The sequence below is a fragment of the Neopelma chrysocephalum genome, unplaced genomic scaffold (assembly GCF_003984885.1).
Source record: "Neopelma chrysocephalum unplaced genomic scaffold, ASM398488v2 Primary Assembly neopelma1_63, whole genome shotgun sequence".
Classification (NCBI taxonomy): Eukaryota; Metazoa; Chordata; class Aves; order Passeriformes; family Pipridae; genus Neopelma; species Neopelma chrysocephalum.
The window spans coordinates 2,415,681-2,439,470 of record NW_020897720.1 but is presented as its reverse complement, the minus strand read 5'-3'; the positions used below and the strand labels follow the sequence as shown (position 1 = coordinate 2,439,470).

The following is a 23,790-nucleotide window of genomic DNA, read 5'->3' as shown; positions in this document are numbered from 1 at the left end:
GTTTGCTCCTTTGGTGGCAGAGGTGGCAGAAGGAGATGCACTGCTGAAGAGCTTTGATGGTTTAAGTAAAACCTCTGTGCTGGCTGGAGCTGGTGTGCAGGACCTTGCCCTGTTCTACTGGGTGGGCTTGTGAGTGGCAACCTGGCCTGGGAGGGGACAGGGGCAAGGTGAAGGTCTTCAACTATCCCAGCTAAATTTGCCAAAACCATTTCTTCACCTCCTTAGCCACATAAAGAAAAGCAAGAGGTGGTTTTCCAGTTGCTACTTGTTAGCAAATCTGAGTATTTTTTACGTGGGAAGATTTCATTTCCAGCCAAAAGTTTTGTCATGAGGATTTCTCAGGACTTGCACAGACCTGGGCATAGTATGCCATGAGAGAAAGACATACATACTAATACCAACTCGAAATAATTAGTACCCCAGTGGTTAGGGTGCTTGTGCTTACTGTATTTCTTGCTTTCTGCAGTATCTTTCATTTTGAAGTTTATGCATGCTAACTATGAATATATTAAAGTCTATATCGACAGTAAGGGTGTCCTAATTAAGTAGAGTGTAAGAAGACTGTAAGAAACTCTCTCTCTTTCTGGTCCAGTGAGCAAGAAGAGATTTAGACAATTTTCAAGAGCTCCAACTGCTGAGATGAATAAACTGGTCATCTTGAGGGGTTGTGAAGAAGCACATCCAGTCATGTTCTGTGGTGCCCAAGAGCAGCCAATTCCCAAAGTGTGCTCAGAGAATCATAACTATGCAGAAATATCAAGGCTGGAGAGGACCTCTGGAGATACCCAGCCCAACCTTTTGTTGAGAGCAGGGCCTTGAATTATGTTAACTAGGAGCAATAAAATTAGTTGCTGCTGCTTGTGAACACGTTAAAGGATAACGTACAGCTTTGTAATGCATTAAGGATGAATAGGAATAATCTCCTCTATGCAACTCTCCAGCATGCTTCAGTCTTAATTGCAAGCCCTCCTGCAGGAAGAAGGGAAATAATTAAGGCTGGTTTGAGTCTGCTTTTCTTTGTACTGTTGCATAACAGGAACAAATATAATTCTGTCAGTTGTGTTGTTACCAGGGCTCATTCAAAAATCAAAAGATGACAGTGTTTTTGTTTTATCGTTATTTTTTGAACTCTTCAGTGGGGGAGGATAATTTAGATAGAACGCAATTCTCTTACAGCATTTCATTTTTTTTCTCCCCACCCATTGAGGTCAATTATTTCAATTTCTAAGGATGTATCATGTGGGTCTTCCCTTTCTTCTCTGTCCGTGTTGCGTTGTTCTTCAAGGATAAGTCAGGGAGAGTAGAATGAACCACAATGTGGCAGCAGCATCGCTCAATTCTGTTATCCTTTCATGCTTTTAGGTGACAGTGACTGACCCCAAATAAAAGAGTGGCTTTCCTGACTCAGAATAATGGATATAAAAGACAGAAGACACCGTTCCCTGACGCGGGGCCGGTGTGGGAAGGAGTGTCGCTACACGAGCTCTTCCCTGGACAGTGAGGACTGCAGAGTCCCAACCCAGAAGTCCTACAGCTCCAGCGAGACACTGAAGGCCTATGATCATGACACCAGGATGCACTATGGAAATCGAGTTTCTGACCTGGTTCACAGGGAGTCGGATGAGTTTCCAAGGCAAGGTATGTTTAAAGGCAGAGCTGGTTTCTCTGGGTAAAGAGTCTCTGTTCCTTGTTAAAATATAGCAGTGTTACAAGGAGTTTGAATGAAAGAACTGTAGGAGAATGGATACTATTTTACCATTATTTCAAGTGTTTTGTGTTAAATTAGAAAGTTCTTTCTTTTCTCAGCTTTTCTGGTACTTTTGGAATTTCACTTTCTGGGATTTTTGGAATTTGTAAATTAGGCAAACCAAGATTTGCTGGTCTAAACAGCTGACAGACAAAAGTGCTAGTGACCCTTAACCAGATGGTGTCTTTGGCATGGATCTTGGGGTCAGCCAATATACTAACTTCTGTTTCCTAGGTTAATTTTGGGATAATAGTGGCATTTTCACCTAAATTTGTCTGTCTTTAACACATTACCTGTACTGAAAAGATAAATAAACACTGTTATGGTAAAAACCCATAGGACCAACATACATTCATTATTAGCCAGCTGCCTTGGAATTCCATTCCTGTGCTTAACTGCTGTGGGAATGGGAATGCTGGTTCCTCTGACTTCATTTTGTCACTGCTTACCATCCACCTCATAAAAACTGAAAGGAGGAAACCCATCTAATTACTTCTGGAACTGGCTGTAATATGTTATTGCAGCATCGAATCCCTAGAACTAATATTTGAAATTACCTGCCTGTGTGAGCTTGTAAGCAAGGGAAAATAATCTCTTCTTTTATAAAATGGTCCTTGCTTTAAATACTTGTTATGTCAATAGATTAATGAATAAGAAATTTAAATGTTTTTTAGTTGAAAAACCTGTGAATGTGCCTTTGCACTGTACATGCACTTAGTTTTACTCTCAGGTATTTGCTTCTCTCAGTAAATTGTAAATCTCTGTGTTGAAACTATTAGTGAACATGGCTTCATAGGAGTGGTGTTTAATCATCTGGTTAACTCAACCAAATGGCTTGATTAAATTGCTACTCAGTCAACAATTAGTAATGGCTTTTAAATTTAAAGGACTTGGTTTACTTTCAGTTGAAGAATCAGATATGGTTTGTATAAGGTAAGGTATAGGCAACTTTGAGGCAGAAATGTATAGCTTTTGTGCTCCCTCTCAATGGAAGGTAAACTATCTACCACATATTTAATTGTAGAAACTCTACTGATTTATATATGTACCTGTTAATGGCATGTGATAGTTCTCTGCTACACATTTCTAATGTTGTGACTCAGGGAATTTTAGGTTATCACACTTGTTTGTGGAAATCTTTCCATGAAAGGTCATTTCTTGTACTTGATATCATGTTGTTGAAAGCATTCTGCCAGCAGTCAGTGTCTGTCCTCACCTTTAGATCAAACTATCTAATAATTAGTATCGATAATTAAACCCTTGTCTAATCCCTTGTTTCTCTCACATTTGTGTACAGGCATTTGGGAGTGTTTGCACTGTGCTTGGTCTATCAAACACCCAGCTCTATTTTCAGAGGTAATCTCTGTTCCTGTAGGGTCTTTCTTTGCTCATAGGTGTTTACCCAAGATAACACATCAAACTGCAACTGGAACGTTTGAGCCACTGGAGCCACTTTCAAAGTGTTTTGTTCTGCCTTAGTGTACAGGAGTCATCTAAATATTACCTTTCCCTATCTGGATGATTGATGCTTCAGCTCAAGTGCCTCATTTTAGTTTCCAGGTCATTATTCAGCATTTCATGATGGCCTTTTTCTCTTGATTATTGATTTGACAACTGTTCATCCTCCTCCTGCTCTTAATGTGTTCTTATCTGCCCTATTTATGAAGGGGAGTGCAAATTGTTGGTAACTGAATTGAAAGACTCAGATTTTTTTTTATTACTATTTTCCCCTGCTAGTCTGTGTTGTTGTGTCTAAATGAATAATGTCAGAGAGCCAAAGTAAGGTTTTTGGTTAGATAATATGAGCAGTAAGTCCTTATTTTCCTGCTTTTGTTAAGTTTGAAAAGCAAATTTCTTTAGAGAGTAAGTCAGTATGATGATTCTTTCTGATTGAACAGTTCTTCTGTTGACATGAAATTTGAGATAATGTGGCAAGTAGATCCAGATTAGGACTTGGTAGATGTTCTCACTTTCCACATTAACATTATATGGATAAAAATGTGGTTCATATAGCAGGAAATACTGTTCATTGCATCTTATGCTTGCAGTTTCCAGCTGCAGACATCCAGGAATTCATACATGTAAATTTATTCTAAATTGAGTAGGTGTTTTGATGGGATTAAATTCTGTAGGAAATAAACATGCTTAAAACAAATAGTCTTTAGAGATTTTTTTGTTGTTGTTTTTCTATTATAAAAAAGCTTGACGTCTTTTTTTTTTTTAAGCAATTGCAGATATATTCCTCAATATTTTGGCTCTTCTTTTAGTAAAGCTAAATGTATTTGACTTATTGCAGAGTATTTGGTTTCACCATGGCACTGGAACTGCTCACAGCAGCTGTTTTTAGCTGCTGCCTGATCGTACATTACTGGGTTTTGAAAATCTGTGTAAGTGTAAGGCCAAGTTGCACTACTACTATCTTTGATTAGTGAGATGCTAATAACAAAAACTATGCTCAGAGCTCAGAGGTCTGAAACAGTTCTTCTTGGGTTGCTGCAGTATTTTATTCTTTCTGTTCTGACTTGTTTGTCTAGTGCTTCATGAAGAAGCCGATATCTGAAGTATCAATACTGGCCTAAGCTGGTGTGAATAAAGCATTTAATAGGCAAACTGAATGTTGGTGGGAGTTTAGCTCTGAGAATAAAAACTTTGTTGTTGTTTGCATGTTTTGAAATAAGCTTTGAGTGCTAATTTTTGACAAATGTGCCAAAAACAACTGAAGTTTCTCTTTGCTGGGGGTGGAAGTTTTGGCATAAAGTCATGAAGGATGACACGACTGATATTACCTGAAACATCTTAGTCTGGCATTACCTCTGGTGTGCTTTTCCTAAGATGTTTACATGTAACTTAAGGAATAAAATTCCCCTTTTAAACTCTTTTTTTTAATATCTCAGTAATAATATTTGTACAAAGTAATTCAGAATAGGTTTAGGATTTTATTCTCTGAAGATCTTCAAAACAGATGTTCAGAGTCTTGGCTCAAATGACAGGTCCAATGCACATTTGAGCTATTCATTTGTCTTAGATTTTCCCTAATTCAGATAGAAATGTGTTATAACTCAGTACTTGCCCTGGATATTCATTAGTCAATCGATCTGTAAAGTCCTTCAGTGAATCTGAGAGAGCATTCAAACATTACAGGATTTATTTGAAGCTGAGGAGTCCTTTTTGAATGCTGTATTTTAAGATGAATAGAAACTTCTATGCTTCCTGCTAGGATATGTCAAAAGCTTAAGAATAGTTCTGACATCTCTGACTATCTGGAATATTTCGCAATCTTCTGGTAATACGTGAATTTCTCTATATGCCATGTATTTTTCCACCAAAGTGAACCAATTATCAAACTTCTTTTTTTTTTTCTTTTTAAAGAAAATACTTACTTTGACTTCATTTGCTGACCCAGCATGGGGAAGGTACACGTTCTTTAAGGCAAAAAAATGAAGATTTTGAAAAACCTTTCTTTAAAGAGGTTTCCATGAAAGGCAGCTTTTCTCAGTGTATATTCTGTAAGCGATTTGTGCTTGAAAGACTGAGTTGTTAAGAGTTTTAAAGTGAATTTCAAAGAGGTGATTGCAAACCTTACTATTCCAGAGTTCCTCACTTGACATTCGTAGCTCATGGATTTTGTGTTTCTGCCTGAGCCAAACTCTGAGCTTCAGCTGATGCAAAATTTATTAGCCAGTTGTTATACTGAATCCAGTGCTTTCTCCTTCTCAAGTCAGATCTAGTTTAGCAATAAATCTCTGCTGTGAAATGTTAGAACAACCAGTGTATATGATTGAAGTTACTGAAATTAGGGCTAAAACCCACAAATCAGATTAAACAGGACCCAACAGTCTTCTGAAATATTTAGAATTTTTTTTTACCAATGTTGAAGTGCTTTGTGTATGTTACAGCACCTTTCTGTATGGTGAGATCATTTCAGTAAAGAACAGCAGCTGATACCTTCCTGTATATCAGCTCAAATTCTATTTTTTCTTCTTTTATACTTTAAAATTATGTGCTTTTTGTATCCTGTTTAATACTATAGCTATGTTAACAGGAGTTAAAAAAATATAGTGACAATGATTATAATAAATCCCTTATAATGCCCCTTAAGATTGTCTGGAATATTTATTAACATCAAGTAGAAAATTAAGTTATCACAGTAGAATTCTCAGAGAGGGGCACTTGGGAAGTGTAATATACTCAGTTTCTTTCCCATGAAGTTGTGTTACCATGCCATGCTAAACACCTCGTGGCTGTTTCATGCTGCATATTTTCTCCTTATATGTTGAATAGGTTTCTTGAAAAAAAAATAAATAAAATCAATTAATACAAAAAACCAAACCAAAGCAACCCAGACCAGCTTGATGAATCTAAATTGTATTTGTTACAGCTACTCCAGGGCAGCTCTGATCGCTGAGAAAAATGAATGTTGTTTTCTCCTCTGATTGTTCTTCACATCATAAATCTGTCACCAAAGAATTTGCTGGGACACACTCAAAGAACCACACTGCAGAAGGAACATTTCGGGAGGGTGATTGAACCTGTTCAGACTTACAGTTCCTGTGGTGTGATATGGGGTGTCAGCAGTGACTCACGTGCTGCTGGAGAGGGGACAGTCACTGTTACAGGTTCTTGTGCTGACCCGACTTTCCCTCACTCCTCATATTCCCAGTAACACCACGATGAACTTTTGAACTTTTGATCATCTTGTCATCAAACACGAGTTGTACTCAACTCTTCGGCTCAAATTAATGTATCCCTTCCAAATCCAAGTTTTGGCAATTTTAGTTTTAGTACTTCTTTCCAGAACCTGTGACCTTTCGAAAATTAAATGCTTGATACATAGATTTGGATTAAGGACATTAAATAACACTTTTTCTTGTATTCTGGTTTCCTTTGTCATGGGAGGTTTTTTGAGTGGCATTCTGCAATCTGCTGCTTTTTGTTAGATCTGTACAGTTACATAATCAAACAAAATTTGAGGTAGAGGCAGGTGGCAGAAGCTTAAGGAGGAAGCCCTTAACATGGAATTCAGATGTAGGGGAGCTTGTGTGGGGAAAAGGCCTTAGGGCAACTTTCCTGTTAGAGCTAGTGCACATACATAACTTGCACTTCTGTTGAATCAAGACTTAAATTTGGTTTTAATGGTTTCCTAAGAGATACGTGATCCCAGTGTAAAATATTTATTAGGATGAGACAACTGCCTTCAATGTCTCTTGTCTAGAAAGCTCAGCCTTAATGAGAAATAAAAAAAAATATAATTTGTGATCCTTATTTAATAAGGGAAAGATGCTGAATGAAAACTCCCTTCCCTACCTTCTCCCTCCCCAAGTCATAAAAGATGATTATGGTTATTATTGTTAAGTGATTTAAAAACATGAAAGCACTTTTCATCTGTGCTTTCATCTGTGTTGAAGTTGTTAATAATGGAGGTGTGTGGCAGCATTACTAGACTAACAAATAAATAAAGGTACTAACCTTTATAGCAGCCTTTCTCAAATATGCTTTTAGGAAAAGAAAAGGTAAGAAAGTCTAACACAAACCTGACATTCCTTCTCCATTTAAACTCTGGCATCAAAGTGGGCTTTAGAGCTGTAATACTAAGATGATCTGATAAACAGTATATTTATGATAAATGTATATTAGATCTGAGTCCCAATAAAAACCAGAAGGAAATCTCTTCAGAAGTGGCTTTTCAGTGGAACATCATGGGATTGACTTTGAGTCCTTGGGGTGCTTCCATCTAAATCTGCATACGTTGTTTTCTCTTGGCATTTTGTGGATTTTGTTGGTTTTTTGGTTTGTAATGGTTTTGTTTGTTTGTTTGTTTGTTTTTCTGGGGGTTTTTTTTGTGTTTTTTTTTTTAAACTTTTGAGCAGCAGGCTCTCTCATTTGCAAATGTCAGTTTAAATCAGTAGTGATCATCTCTTACGTTCTCTTACGTTCCCCTTCCATCCTCTTTCCTTTGCATTTCCCCATTTTCCATCTTCATACATTGTGCTTTAATTTGCTGGGAGTGGTTGGTTGCTCAGACCTGCTGGGACTGACCATGGACAAGTCAGACTGACATGGACTTGTTGAATGAAGGTTGTAGCTCTCATCTCTTACCTTCTGGACTAGTTGAGGAGCTGTGATGCTGACAGAGGACTTCAGTAATAATTAATAACACCAGTGCTGAAAAACACAACACTACTTTAATATTAATATGTATTTGTAGAATAAACAAGACCTAGACATAAGATGCGAATTCTGTGTACACACAGTTTCTCTCAGGGAATAACTTTATTCTTGGCATTTTCTCTCTTCTGATCATTATTAAAAATCAGCATTTGTTTACAGTTTAAATTAGAGACTCAGAATGCAACTATTTCTGGTGCAAATATACAGGTATGTACAGACTTATGCTCCTTTTTTTTCCTCTAAACACGTATTTAGCTTTCAAAAAGCCGGTTTTTCACTGCTGCTGTACTGGACTCCTCATTAGTTGATGATTAAGTTAAACTGGGTTCTATTTTTTTTAACTATTTACCAAGTTACATGCACATTATGTAAACTACATATAAAAGATAACTTCTGAAAAGTCGATGGTATCAACTCATGTAGTTAGCACACGCTGGGAGTAAAAGAAAATGCTAAAAATCCTTAGGCCTATTCTAGAATAGGCTTAGTAACCATTTTCATGCAAATACATTTTCAAAAGATCTTCAAAATTAATAGGAATTATGCTTCCTATACTTCATAGCTTCAAATTGGTATCAAGGAAAAAGATCTTGTGCTTCAAATAGAGTCGTGTTTGCTCGCTTATAATGCTGGGGCCTGACTGAGTGTTGAAGAAAACCTATTCTTCATGTACCTTTTTTCCCCCCCTCATCCCTTTAGTCTGCTTTGTAATAGAATTCTAAGACCTTGGATGCTGAAAATAATAATTTTTGATCCTATAAACCCTTCTCCATTTTCTCATACACACATGTGCACACACTCTTCTAAGAAGTTTGTAATATTTAGGCACATCTGTGGATGCTCTTTCTCGTGTTAAAATCCATCATAAAGGGAAATAATGTACTCCAGGGAGATGAAATAATGATTTTATTTTTTTTAAAAGTATTCTAAATTGAAATATTTATTGATTAATTCTACTAACAAAAATCGCTAGCTTGTGTAAATATTCCTCTTTCTCTGTGTTCTTGTCTTCAAAAGGATTTACAGTTTAAAAGTTTTTTTTCTTTTAGGGTCTGTATTTCAGCAAGAAGTGTTTGGAAGGAAGGCTGATTACTTGTGAGTGTTCTCAAACTGATAGAGATGCTTAGATGCTTTTCTAATACACCTATTAACGTTGAAATCTCAGATTTAAAAAACCTTTTATGCCTGATCTGGCATTTGTTTGAACTGGGCGTCTCTCTCCCTGCATCCTTGGCATGTTCCAGAAAATGAGTCTTTAGAAGTCACATGGTCCTGAATTTGCATTAATGAATATTGTTTCATTTCTGTGAACTGGGGAACCCCTCTAAAGCTTGTTTTCTGGTGAAAGAAAATGAGGCCATTTGCTTCCCCTCCTCCTTTCTGATAACACAGGAAGAAAGAACTGTTTAAATAAAACCAAGTTCTGTAAATATTTAACTGACAAAAGCCTTTATTTTGGATTATACGCTGTTCAACTCTCCAATGCCGCATGTTTTTAAGCTTGGCATCTTCAGAAAAAATAAGGAAAGAATTAGATCTCTGTGTATTTGTGGAGTGTGTGGAAGATGGGTTAAGCAGCAGAGTGTGCATTGCTCCAATTCACAAGTCAGTTTTCAGCACAAATGCACTGGGAACAGGTTTTAGGTGTGTTTTTGTTTACTCTGTAATTGTCTTTTATGCTTGATTTTTTTTTTCCCCCTCCCATTTTCTTTTGAAATATCTTACTCCTAGGGACTAAATTCTAGACTTGGAGGACAACTGGTTGGTCTGTGATGATGTTCACAATGTTTATATTTGTTTTCTCATCCCTGTTTGTTCTCCTGATACCTCCTATGGATTATATGATTTTTAGAAGCTTTTCAAACACTGTGACTGGACCCAAATACACACAGTTTACACAAGAAAAACATAAGTAAATTTTCATACAAACAAAACCACCACCCAAACCTCATTTTCTTCCTTAGAGAACCATGAAGGTTTTGGAGTTGAGTCAAAGTACTGATGACCATTTCACTTAAGCCTGTAAATGGAAATCAAAATTAGGAGAAAAGAAAACGAGAAGGGAGAATAATTGGGTAGGCAGGGCCCAACATTTTTTTATTTGTTCTTTTTGTTTTGTATTATTTGTCTCTGGATACAGAGTTTCAGGTAAGAAGACCTAATATAACGTTCCTTGGCCTGCTATCAGGTTGCTCATCAACCTCCATCAGATTATTCCTACATTGATCCCAGTAATCTGTCCTTGAATGAAGCACATTCTGGAGTTCTGGAAACATCAACAAACAGAAAATCCATCCTTTCAGCTGGTGGGCAGCATCTGTGGGAAGTCAGACTCCATGTTAAAAGCAGATGCCAGCTTCTCTTTGGGTTTTGGAAGCTGGCTTCAGTTTCTAGCCATCAGGTCTGGTGATGCCCTGTGTTGGAACACCCACCATAGCCAGTGTTTTTCTGTACAGATTTAATGAGATGCTGCAGTTAAGTGAGTTATCTGTTCTGTGAATTCTGTCTAAGTAGAGCTCTTCAAACATCTGCCTCTATAGTGTCATCCTCTGTCACAAATTCCCATTTTCTGGTGGTTTCCAACCCCTTTCCTGTCTTTTAATCTGTCTCTAACAGAGGCAAAATGTGCCATAGCAATGCCATATATGCCCCAGTGACATGGATACAGATGTGTTGAAAAGACAGTGACTCGTGTAAAGGTAGCCCTTTGATACTACTTTTGTGTTTGTAAATCCAACTTCAAATTAGTTTTTTCTGGCAGCAGTCAGTTCCTGTTGAGCTGCTGATCCTTTAAGGTTCCAAAATTGTCTAGACAGCTGACTAGACAAAATAACATGCAGATATTTTTATATATTGCCTTTTTTTTTTTTTTTAATATGAGTGCTTAGCTGGAAGAGACTTACAGTGAATGCAGAAGTACATGTCTGTGAATGTAGACCATATTGGAAACAGAGATTTACTGTCCTGAAGTGTAATGCTTACTCAGCCATCTGATGAGATTTGAGCACTAAACAGTTTGAGAGGGATGCATAAAGCTGTTTTATTACAAGATGCTGTTATGAATTGTAGCAGCTTTCCTTATGGTATACTGCTGTTGCCAAACAAGTTGCATGAATGTAAGCAGTTTTATTTGTAATTACTTGCTTACATTTCCTTTGAATAGTTGGGTTATAGCTGTTTGTGATTCCTGCTCCTCTGCTGGTGGCAATCCCTACATCCTGTTTAAGTCAGAATGAAAAGATATCTTTTGAAACTGTTTGGAGAAAAGCCTCTCTGAGGAATGCTGCTGCTTACATGTGATATGGAGTAGGGCTCAGATGTTTGTGTGTGTGATAGAACCTTGTTAAAATGAATGCAGAAAGCTTATAGAGGAAAGCTGAAAAAACCCCAGTTGTCTGTTTCTTCATAATGCAGTGAAAAGTAAAGTAAGAGATTTCATTTGAGCTGAATTTGAGCGAGGACAGAAGATGGAGAGAGGAATGACCCATCTAAAGAAATATTATGGAAAGTACAGTTTATGACCTACAATATTTTCTAAACTTTAATCAAAGCCTGAATGTTACAAACTGAATTTGACACTTGAAACTGTTCCTGACACAGCACTGAAAGCAGTGCCTGTTGTCTTGCTTCTGTGTAACTACCATTGCTTTTGATGATGCTGGTGAACTGTTTTCCTTGTGCCAACCAAATGTGTTCCTTAGGACAATCATTACTTTGACAGAGTAAGGTATCTGCTGGAGGTAGATTGCAAGAGCAGAACAGTTTGATCATCAGTACTGAAATATCTCTTCAGTGTGGTTTATCCAGGGTAGTTTTGCAAGTGAAGCCTTAGTCTCCTGTTGATTGCCATGCAAGATGCTTCCTCAGCTTAAAACAATGTTGTTTGGAAGATCTTACCAATAATCTATCCTGTTTATTCCTTGCATTGCTTCCTCTGTCTCAGGTTATGAGCCCAGGTGTGCCTTGCCACTCCTAATGTTGTAGACATCTTTTAGCTACACTCACATATCACTCTCATATTCCTTCTTTCCTTATCAACACATTTATCCCCTCTTAAGTTCTGAATCTTGGTAGTTGCTGTCACTGCGTTTCTTCTCTTGTCATGGCTTTCCAATGCATTCATGTGTGCCCTAAATGTCATGGAAGGTTTCCTACATGGTGGGATTACATGGAGAGCTACAGCTGCGGCACTTGGGTTTGGCAGTTCCACCAGCACTTGTAGAATTTAAAGAAATGTCCAATGCCAAGAAAATTTGAGCGGATACTTAACATCAGTTGTATTGTTTTTCCATTATTCCATGTGAAAAACATAGAATAGCATTTGGTCAGTTTTTACCTAGAAGTTAGCAAGTTGTGTGCTGGCTGGAAACACGTTGAAATCTTGATCATATGAAATGGTAAGTGCTCTGTTGCAGGGTGGTGCAGTTCAGTACTGAAGTAAAAATTATCAGTATCTTAGGTTTTTCTGCTTAGGCCAGAGGGAATGTTAAGTTGGATTAAAAAAAAAGGCCATCATGTAGAACAAATTGCATAAATTTCATTCCTTCAAGCAAATGGCCAATTCTCTGGTAGCTGGTCTAGCACACTATACTCACTTTTTAAAATTACTTCCAGTAGAGTACTGTGTTTTAAAGATGGCATTTAAAGATGACATATTAAATTGCATAAATATAATAGTAATATTTCACATTATGTAGTTACAGGACCAAAAAAAACTTTTTATGGATGGTAGTCAATTTGATTTCATAGCAATATCCGATTTTCTTTTGAAGTTTTTCTATCCCTGAGATAGGCATTTGAATGATATGAAAGCAAAGCTAAAAAGGTACTTAATCTCTGTGGGGCAGACTGTTACCTTTGACTAAAATTATTCACAACATGCTAAAAGTTTATTACACAAAATGGACATCATTCTTGCTTAAGTAATCTTACCAAAGAGTTGGAGAGGAGGAGAGAGTAGGAGTAGTCACAGAGTTTCTTGTTTTAGGGGTTTGGGGTTTGTTTTCTAATGAGTCTGCTAAATTTGGTGCAATTATATTTTGACACTAAATTTTAAATCATTACAGCAAATAACATTTTGTGTATGGCTAGGCAGCTAAGTGTGTGAGCTCCTATTTCTTTCCTAAATTCCTACAAACGCAAAAATAAAACTCATAAGGCATTATTACCAGTATCTGCTTCAAGCACTGAATTTATAAAGTAGATTGTTAATAATATGAGGAATGATATATCACAGCTGTAATGCTGTGTCTTCCAAACTTAATGAACAGTTACAGTTTTCATAATGAAAAATTAAAATAAGGTTAAAGTGGTTTATAAGACTGCCTACAGATCTAGCAGCAGTCTAATAAGAAGAAAGAGCATTAAATTTGAGGGACTTGGAAATTTTTTTCCAAGAAATATTACCAAGTATTGACAGAGGACTAAAATCCTGCACTTGTATTTAGGATTGTTCGAATGTGGACAATTCAACCAGAACACAGCACAGAAAAATGAAATGCTATTTGCTCTCTGAAATCACTGTGTACACAACAGATTGTGGGTTTAGATGTCTTCAGTACTTCAGTTACGTGAGTCCCCCTTGTTGACTCAGTGCAACAATCTCTCATCTGTGTTTGCCCGTTTCTTTACCATTTCTGAAGTAAAATGAACTTTTGTGCTTGTTTTTCCTATTAGCAAAGTGTAATGAAGCTTTTGTTACTGTGCCTTGGCTATTTTGGGGTAATTGGCACAAAGCAGCACAGATGAGGTGCTGGCTTAATATATTAAGGTCTTTTTTGCAAAAGGCCACTGCCCACAGCTGTTTGCCTTGGAGAGACGGTACCAAGGTGAGGCTTAGCTGGATTTTTAGAGCTCACCCTCAAAGAAAACATTAAAATTCATATGATGCTCAACTTCAGGGCATGGGAAGCTGTTGTGATATGTTCCTTATTCCTGTGTTTCCATGAGTGTCCATGTAGGGGTGGGATGTGCTGCACTGAAGGGAAACTGCCTTGTCTTTCCACAGGAGGGAGGTTGACAACACAGAAACTGAGATGAGCATTGTCATACTGCACTTCCCTGAACTTGTTTTCTTATTTTGTATGATCCAGAATGACTGTAATTGAGAGTATATTTGGAATAAGCTGCCTTTGTGGTTATCAAATATGTCAGCTTTGCTTTTTATGTTTATGTGTCGGGTTTGTAACTCTTATAAGCTGTTATTGCGTGACAGACTCCTTTGTCTTAATTTTAGTCTCTTAAATTCATCATCTTCCTTCATTTTTTTGACAGCATAACAATGTTATACCTTGATCCCAGTATATCTATCCCAAAGAGGGACATAAAAAATTTGCTGTGTGGCATTTTCTGTGACCATCACTACACTAGGCAGGACAGTTCTTGTTAATGAAATTCCTCAGAAGTATTGTTTTAGAGTGAATTTTCTGTTGATCTCTCTCTTTCCTCACTGTTTCTACAGCTTGCAAAAACATAATGGAATGGGATTTATCCAGTTTTTCTCCAGTATCTCTTTTACTCCAGAGGATCTTAGTGTCCAGTTTAAGAAAATTATACCAGAAAATATTTCAGAAGTGTGACAACTTAACCTCTTACCATGTAGATGTTGATATTTATAAAACAGAAACTTTGGCATTCTGAAAGGTGACAATAATCTGTAGAAGAAGATGGGATATCTGTGCCCAGGAAGAACTTGAAATAAACAGAATGACTTGACAGAATAAAGAAACGTGAAATTGAGGTCATTTCTGGAATTGTAATATTGTGTTGTAAAATATACCAATATTGTTTAACAGCACTGATTCAGTTATTGAGTCTAAAGTATCCATTTGCCAAGTTGTGGAGTAGTGGACTGGGAGAGTAGGGATTTAATTTAGATTCAATTTTTTTTCCTGAAAATTACCATTTTCCTAACATATCACGGTTTTGAATGCTTTTCTATGAATATTTTAATTATCCCAGCATCATGATTTTCATATCCTCATTGCTTAAGCTGTAGTTGGAGAGGGTGAATTTGATATCTTTTTCATAGATTCATAGAATGGTTTGGGTTGGAAACAACCTTAAAGATCATCTTGTTCCAAGCCTTCTGCCCTGGGCAGGGACACCTTCCACCAGACCAGGTTGCTCCAAGGCCCATCCAACCTGGCCTGGAACACTTCCAGGGATGGGGCAGCCACAACTTCTCTGGGCAACTTTGATATTGAGATAAAAAGTGGAACTGACTGTTCCAAATAACAGAAATTACAGCAGTTAATGTATTTGTCAGACATGGGAAAGACTTCTTAAGTCTTAACCAGGAATGTGCAAACAATAAACAAATGGCTGAACATGAGAGAGATTTACCTCAGATCCTCTTCAGGTGACAGAAATAATGTTCTGCAAGAGAAAAGTTATGGTCTCATATCAAAAAATGCTGTTACAGAAACGCACAGTAAATTTCCACAAACGATTGAATAAATTAACCCCCTGGACATGTTTATGGTACTGTTTTCAAAACAGGAATTAAAATCTATGTCTCTGGAGGTCATATGACTATTCAGCGAGGAAACAGACTCAAAGTTATTGGTAGCATCAGTGAATAGCAAGTATTTTTTTTTTTTAATAAGAAGGATTGTACCTAATATGTTTACTACATTAAGTCCAGCAGTATAATTTACTTAATGCTATGCAGTATGCCTAAAAAAAAAAAGCCAGAATCTTTGCTTTAAATTCATCTTGTTCATAAGTAGTGAGATGTTTATTGTAAGTATTATAATAAGTATTTCATTTATTGTTTGCTCACGTAAGAGAACTTTTCTCCTACAGAGAAAAGGACTTTTGTCACCTCATCATTCCAGATAGAGGGTAAAGTTGAGCTAAATCTCTGCACAAACTTTACCTTCCTACAGCCTTTTTACTTAAAAGTGTTTTTCTGTACTCTGCAGCTCCAAGAAGAGAGTTCTGTCATTTGTTTCTCCTCATGATCTTTGGCAGCTGCAAACCTCCCCCCCAAAAAACCCAAAGGGAATCTGTTAGCAGTGTGAGCAGCTAAAGGAAGGAGTAGGTAGACCCTGTTGCATAAGAGGGCAAATTGTGATTCCTTATCATTTCACTTCCTCCTGTTCCACTTACAAACGTTTTTTACAGACTATCTTCAATTCCTTATGACTCCAGGTTGTAAATTAACATACGGCGTCATCTGAAATGCAGATGAGGGGAGAGAGGGCACTTGTGGAAAGTGGCTTCTTGTCTTACTGTCAAGGAGACTGTTATGCTTGAAGTTTTATATTTCTGCTGAAATCTGTAGATATTTTTGGGTATGCAGGTGGTAGAGTGTGTCTGTCAAATTTTCTAGGTTGTTTTTTTTTTCTCTCTCAAGGAATTCTTCACAAAAATCTTTAGATTCTTGGCAAAATATTTTGAATGTATCTGTGGGTTTTTTTCTTTTTTTTCCCTCTATATTCACCATTCATTTACATGAATTTTTTTCTGATTTTCTTATCTTGATTGTCCTTTCTTAAAGACTTCTAACCTGTGCAGAGTGATACTGGTAAATAAAGACTTAAAATCCCGGAAAAAAAAATCTAGTAGTGACAATATCTTCAGTATTGAAAAGACAAGGTAAATTTTGAGATAGGAGGATTAACATGGAAGAGAGTTACCAAGGTAAAGAGAAGACAAATAGGGGCTGGTCAGGAGCAATACTGAAAGAAGGCTAAAGAAAGAAAGGTATCGGTATGGGATTTTATAACATTTTTTTCTGAATTAGGACCATATGAGTAGTTCTTCAACTCAAGTTCCCCAAAGTACTGTGTTTAGAAACACCAAAATGCGTTCATATCATAGTTTTATGTATAAAATTGCATTTTCTATTTATTTTATATAGACATCATTCTTACCTTCAGAAAAAAAATCTTGTTGTTTCCAACAATGAGCATTTATTTACTTAGAATGTGGATTTTACTGTCAGAGCTTTTTGATTAGAAAGGAAGAAAAGCAAACTAATGATTATGAACTCTAAAATTATTCAGTAATGAATACCAGTAGATAATCCAGGGCACTTTAAGATGCAATTCTTTTTTCATCTATTTAACAGGCCTATAAATGATAATGAACTTGTCTTGATGTGCATGTTAATTTGTGGTGAAAGGTGGTAAATGAGAAGAGTCCCTGAGATTTAAAGTCTAAGAAAAACAACTTGAAATGCATCTACTTCATCTTTTATGTAGCTAAAAATGATATAAAATGGAAGAAGACAGAGGTGGAATGCTTAAGAGTGAAAAATGTATACATTTTAAGTAATTCATAGGGTTTTTTCATGAAGAGAACAAAAGCTAAGATTATATATGTCATCCTGATGTACCAAATCCTATTTAAATAATTATGAGATGTTTGGATTTTGTTATTTTTTTTGTCTTATTCTAACTCACATATTATGCCAGTGGGATAAATGATGTTGGTTCATTCCCATTTTACAGACAAAGTGCGTGAGAAAAGAGATTAAGTGAGTTGCTCAGGGGCATGAATAACATTGTGAGCTGAAAAAGGCAAAAAAAAAACTTTGCACTTAGATTAGTAAGACATTTTTATTTATATTAGCTAATATTTCCACTGTTAGCTTTTCCTTATCTGTTGTCTGTATAACATGTATTCTTAACTTATCAGAAATTATTTTGCAAACTTCTCTGATTAGTGAAACTTCAAGCCATCTATCACAAGGGAGAATTCCACTTCAGTTAATTCCATGTGTCTTGCTTTCATCTAATTTTCTGGTGTTTCTGGAAAATACATATTGCCTTTATCCATCAAAGAAATGTAATAATAATTTAGAAAAATAAAGCTCAGAGTGCTTTATTTGTTGTTACCAAATAGAATTTAAAAATATGAAGGTGAAGTCAAAGACATGCTTTTACTGGGTTTTATTAACATAGGAATTACTCCTGTTCAAGCAGTTTGACAGCTTTATTAATGTAATTTATTGAATAAAGAAGTCTGACACTGCTGGATAGGGGAGAACAAAAGATAGTCAAAGAAATAGGAAAGGTAGGCTTCAGGAGAGACAATAGTGGAGTCTGAGTGAGGACTCTCACCTTAGGTATGAGTGGTGAAATAAAAGGAAGAAGAGAAGAAGAAAAAAATGAGCTGAATTTGCCCATATTTTTAGGAGTCATCCAACTCCGAATTATACATGGGAATAGTATCTCAGAAGTTGGTGATAATCATATCTTTCATTGTGAATCCAAGTTTATCATCTCATTGTGGTGACTCCCAAAAAAAATGTCAATACCACTTGACTGAGCATGTTTTAAGACTCTCCCTCGTTGGCTAAACCTGTGGAGGATCTTTTCCCGAGAGAGAATTTTGTGTTGATTCTCTGAGTGTTACACTAAAGGAAAATTTATCACAGTCTCTATTACAGTAGAACTTACTTATGAGTGTCCTGTGGTGTCAGGAGATCTCATAATAAATCAGCTTTCCATTGGGAAAAGGCCACAGGTGAAGTGCAGCCCCTGAGCAGCACATGAGTTTCCCTGCACCACAAGGGAAGAAAAAAGACCATGTTTACCATGGCATGGATATGGCCCCTTTCACTCTGGGAAGGCCAAGCACAAGTATTTCAGCCTCTTGGTCTGAATCAGAGGGATTTTCATTGTCGTAGCCAATAAGTTCCTTCATGGTTGAAGAGCAGAAGGAAAAATGTGTTTCAAGTGTCCTGTTGTGGTCACTTGATTCCTTCTAATAGTGGTGTTGATAACAGCTTAGATTGCTTATACCAGTATAATTAGCAGCCCCATGTGAAGTTTTTGTAGTGTTTAGCAAAAAAACAAAGTAGCTGAGACTGGCTTATTCAGATTATTCTGTTTTTCTAAGCACTGTAAAGCTTTCAGTACAATTATTAAAAAAAAAACCAAAACAAGAGGATTTTCTGGTCTTTTTTTTCCTGAAATTCAGTGTATATTTCACTGTCAAAAATAATCATTCCTTTTGGAAAATTATGGAGCCAGCCTTGATTTTAAAGCATAAAGTTAAAATGAAGGTTTGAGTTTGTTGTTGTTGTCCTTTGGCCAATAATGTTTCTCTCTTCTGATGAGTAACATGGAGGGTAATGGTAGGAACCTCTTCTCTGTGTGATACTCCAGTATATTCACAAAGTATGATGCAGCTTAAATATGAACAGTACGAAATATAAATATATACATGTATGGATTATATGTATGGTGACCGGAAGACCAGGAGTTTCCTTATCCACCCATTTATATTGAGAAAGTAAGAAAATGAGTGTATACTCAGTTAACTTTTCAGTGCAGGATAAAGTCTTTAGAATTCATGGAACTTTAAAAAAATACATGCAACAAGTATATTAAAATCCAGGTAATTTAAAATGTTCATGGTTAAACAAAACAGTCCCATTCATGCATAATCCAATTAATTTAAAAATATGTTCATAGAAGTCGAAACATTTTACAGGGAGGCAATGCTTGTAATTATCAGTACAACCAAGAAAATAAACTACAGGTGTATCTAAATGAAGACACTGAGGGGAAAAAAATCATAGGAGTCTAAAACAGTAGTAAAACCGCATTAATTCACTTTGTGAACCCTCTTATTCATTATTTTAGTGACCTTACTTCAGTTTCATTAGTTGATTTTTGGAAGCCATTACATCAAAGTGAAGCTATTACACTTCTAAAAGTCAGACTTGGTATAGGTATATATTGTAGTTTAATCTTAAAAGTTTCTTCTTGACTTTTCTGGGTTTGTGCAGTTAAATTCTTACCCAGACACACGGATATAGATAATTCAGTTTTATAAAGATTCTGCTCTCAAGTGTTATCAGGCAGTGATCCCGTGCACAATTCCCAGCAGAAGTCAGGCTCCCATTCCCATGTGATGGTGGTGGCTGCAAATGATGTTCACCTACAGAAGTGGGGTCACAGCATGGGGGGAATATTTTGTTCAGGTACTTCCAAATAATAATGAGATATTTTCCGAGTAACTAAATGTATATAATCACTTCAGTGGCACTGCTCTATGAGGAGTGTATGTTCTCAAACATTTTATGTGATATTTGATGACTTTTTTCCTATTCAGAACAGATACATCAAAAACAAGAAAACTAAGGCAGAGTCCTCTGTCATGCCCATTACATTGTATTTTACCATTAGTTTCTCTTCTAGCCTGAAAAAAAAGCCTTACAACTCTTCTAGTATGCAGGTGCCATTAACAAATTTAGGTCCAGGGGTCACTGTGTCTTTACAATTCATGTTCATGAAGGAGAAGGAATCAAGGCACATGTGATAGCATCCAGATCCAGTCCTGCAGTAGTTGTGACCTGTGTGTAATCCAGTGGTACATCCCCAGCCTGTTCTTCCTTACCTGTGACACTTCATCACAGGGAAGGTGAGACTGTGCTAGGAGGGGACAGAAGGCAAGTTTCTGTTTCAATAACTGACCTCCCTTCTATTCTGTCTTGAACCATACCCTTCATGTTATATGTAAGGGGTATGTCATGGATCATTGTGTGTTTCTGATGAGCTGGACCAATAGACTATAGTTATGAAGCTGCTTTTTCCAGTCTTTCTTATGCTGGAATTATATTTTCCTTGTGCTTACAGTTTTGTGATGGAAAGGGCAAAGGCTGTTTCCGACCTGGTGAATGTGATGTAGCTGTTCACAAAGCAACTATTTCTGCCCTGTGTTGCTTTTCAAATGTGTGCGAGATGTGCTGCCGATTCAGAAGGTGGCCTGAATGTGACCATTTGAGTAAATGGTTAATCTGAGTAAAAACTAATCTAATGAATTCCTAATTTTTTTTTATTTTTTTACACCAGGGTTTCTTTTAATTCTAAAGCAGTAGAGGAGGTTTACACAGTGCTTGTTAACTTTCCTCCCCCACTTGAGAGGATTGCAGGTAAGTGGGAAGAGAGCCAGCTGCTGGTTTCATGTGCTTGCCATTTCAGCTGGGCTGTTCCTGTCAGGATATACCAGATATTGTCATACGTAAATGGATTCAAATCAAATAGAAATGACTTTAGATATTTTTATATTTTTTTGGATGAGTGTAATTCACAAAGCTGAGTCTCTATAAAATCCTATTAAATTCTGAAGTCTTTTTTTTTACATATACTGATGCATAGAGCATTACAAGCCTTCTTTTTTTTTTTTTCTTTATAATGGGAAAATGTTTGGGGAGATAAAACCATAAGCTGTAGCTGATCAAGCGATGGCAGATGAGGATTTTGTTTCCTGGTTGATTCACCTCCCTCTCCTTTTTTTTTAGGCTTGAGAGATCAGTTAGAGGTGGCTTGAGAGTAGAATATGGCTCATTGATAGGGAGGATTTTGTGGAATTTATGGTGGGAAACGGAAAATGTGCTGCAACAAGTGAGGAAAAACAGAGAGTAAGGAGAGGAGGCTGAGGTGTGGGAGTAGACATGTTTTTACTTAGGCCCATCCAACCGTTAATAAGCACAAATTTGAGTCCTACTGGACTTTAATTAATAGCTCTCTGCTGTGAAATGTAGACTCACTAAACCACTGGTTAGGAATTCCAAAGAAAAAGAGCTAATCTGACAAATATTATCTCTACAGGCATACAGAGAAATGGGTGCTTTGTTGTGAGATACACAAGGTAACTGATCTGTGACCTCCCTTGCTAAAGGGACAGTCTGGGAAGGTCATTTTTGACTCTCCAAACGAGTGCTGCACTGTTGTCATTGCTACTTCAGTGTTGCAGCTCACAAGGCTTGTTCTCCAGTATAATTTTACTTGTAGAAGAGATGGAGTAAGCTATTCTTACAGATACCATATTCTTGAATTTCAGAGTGTTACCAGGGTTTACCTATAGTAGGAGAAAAAATTAGGAACCTGAGTAATTTCATCGTGGTGAAATGTCTGCCACTGAAGCTTGACTAGTAAACACATAATACTTTATTTTTTGTGACTGAAGACTGTGTTCTGGGTGCCTGGCTTTATAGCCAAAGTAAGGCAGGACTCCAGGTAAGCTATATTGACTATAACTCTATCATGCAAATGAGATGAGGGAAATTGACTCCTGTACGCTTATTCTTTTACAATACCTTTCAAATTCTTTTAAGAGGAGTAAAGATTGAATTTATTCTATTAAGAAATTGTGTGGCGTATTTTCTCTTTGTGCTTTCTTTTTTGCAGGATATTTTCCCCGTGCTTTTTTTTTCGTATTTAGAACATGTTTGAGTTGGAAATGGAAGCCTAAAGGTTTTTCTGACAAATTGCTGAGGTCTATTAATTTGTATGGTTCGTTTGTGCTCTCCATAGGCAAGCTGAATTTGCTGGTGCACACTTTGGTTGCGTGGGAAATGCAGTTATATTTTAAAGGGATATCTAGTGCCTGTAATATTTTTTTCGATCAGTGTCAATGTGTTTGGAAGAGTGAGTCCCTGTAAGGTTGAAAAGAGTCACTTTAGGAAATGAAAATAAATTGTATGTGAGAAGTTTGTGAAGGGAAGCTTCAGTGGCTGCTGAAGGCTGTTCCAGGGGTACTGAGGGGAGGAGAGGAGCTGTTTAATGCCAACTCTTCCTGTAGCCTGTCAATTTATTCATGCAGTGGACCTTGCAAGCCCAATCCACAGATGCTATTTTCTGCTCCTTACTGAATAAAACTCAGTGCTGGGTCCTGAGTGTAAAGATTAATTAGTCAGTGAGTGTTAAAGGTCTGTTAAAGCCATTATGGCGTGTGTCCACAGAGACAAATAGGGGCTATAAAACACTGTGTTCGAAACCTAATTTTACATGTGTATTTTTCATTAATAATAATGATGGTAGTAATAACTATAGTCTTTTCATCCTGAAAGCTCTCCAAGGACTAAATGCATAGTGCAGTGCATACTGTGGAGGAAGGATCATGCTTTCCATCACTGAAATGCAGGCTCTGGGAAGGCATCCTTCGAGTGATGTGGAGCTCAGGTTATTGTGGGCCCTTGCACACACAGCTGTGCAGTGCAGCTCATACAAATAAGCTTCTTGTACCCAAAACTACTTGTTTCTTGAGCTGAGAGTACTAGAATATATACATGTTGAAAAGGGCTATCAAAGAAGTGCGTATAGTTATCTATATTCTTTTTAGTTTGACTACAAAAAACATATTCTTCCACTTAGTTGCCAGCTTTCAAATAAGCTCAGGGTTATAAAATTCTTTAATGTTTGACTTTTTGTTGAAATGTTTTAGCTGATTTAATAAAATTTAGCAATTGGCATCAATGGGGAGAATTTGTTTGTAAATATAACATATGCATGCGTTGAAAATACTCTTGCTCATTTGTCTGGACTCAGCTGCAACTGTTCTGTGTGCATGAAAATGAACATCTGCATTACCAACACCTTCAAAATTAAATGCTCCTTTTTGTACATTTTGCAGAGTTCTCTGGGGTTTTGTGGCATTTTTATGTATACTTTTTTTTTTTTGAAAACTGGTGAAGCTTAGGGCAATTCAGAGACTGAACCAGCAGATATGGCCTCTCTCTTACAGTTATGACTGTTGCAGTCTGCAAAACTAGAATTGATTATAATACATGTGAAGGTATTCCTTTTTAAGCAGGGAAGGAAGTCATTATAAATGCTTCCAAAATTTGGGTTTCTTCAGCCAGTTATGTTCAGCTATGTGGAACTTGTTTAAGACAAACCTTATTTACAAAACTTAAAAAACAGAATCAAACCTGACTGTATATATATTCTCTATCTGGTTACAAATGAAGAAAATAGTCAATATGATTGGAAGAGAACTTCCTCTTCTAGGTTGGACACTTGCTTTGAACGGTGTTTTCATCACAGTGTCGTACTTGGATCAGAAGATGCCAAGATATGTTAGATCTTAAATATAGAAGAAAAAAGATGGCATTTTTCATGTCAAAGCAATGG

The 23,790-nt window shown here is 36.8% G+C and overlaps 1 protein-coding gene across 14 annotated transcripts in view; it reads left to right on the top strand.

Moving 5' to 3' along the window:
- Positions 1–23,790, top strand: part of TENM2 (teneurin transmembrane protein 2) — a 643,539-nt gene that overhangs the window by 146,443 nt on the left and 473,306 nt on the right. For all 14 annotated transcript variants that reach the window (XM_027682931.1, XM_027682929.1, XM_027682927.1 and 11 more), the window contains exon 3: positions 1,363–1,638. In XM_027682931.1, the coding sequence (XP_027538732.1) occupies positions 1,413–1,638 (226 nt within the window). In that variant the 5' untranslated portion in view covers positions 1,363–1,412. The remainder of the gene's footprint in view (positions 1–1,362; positions 1,639–23,790) is intronic.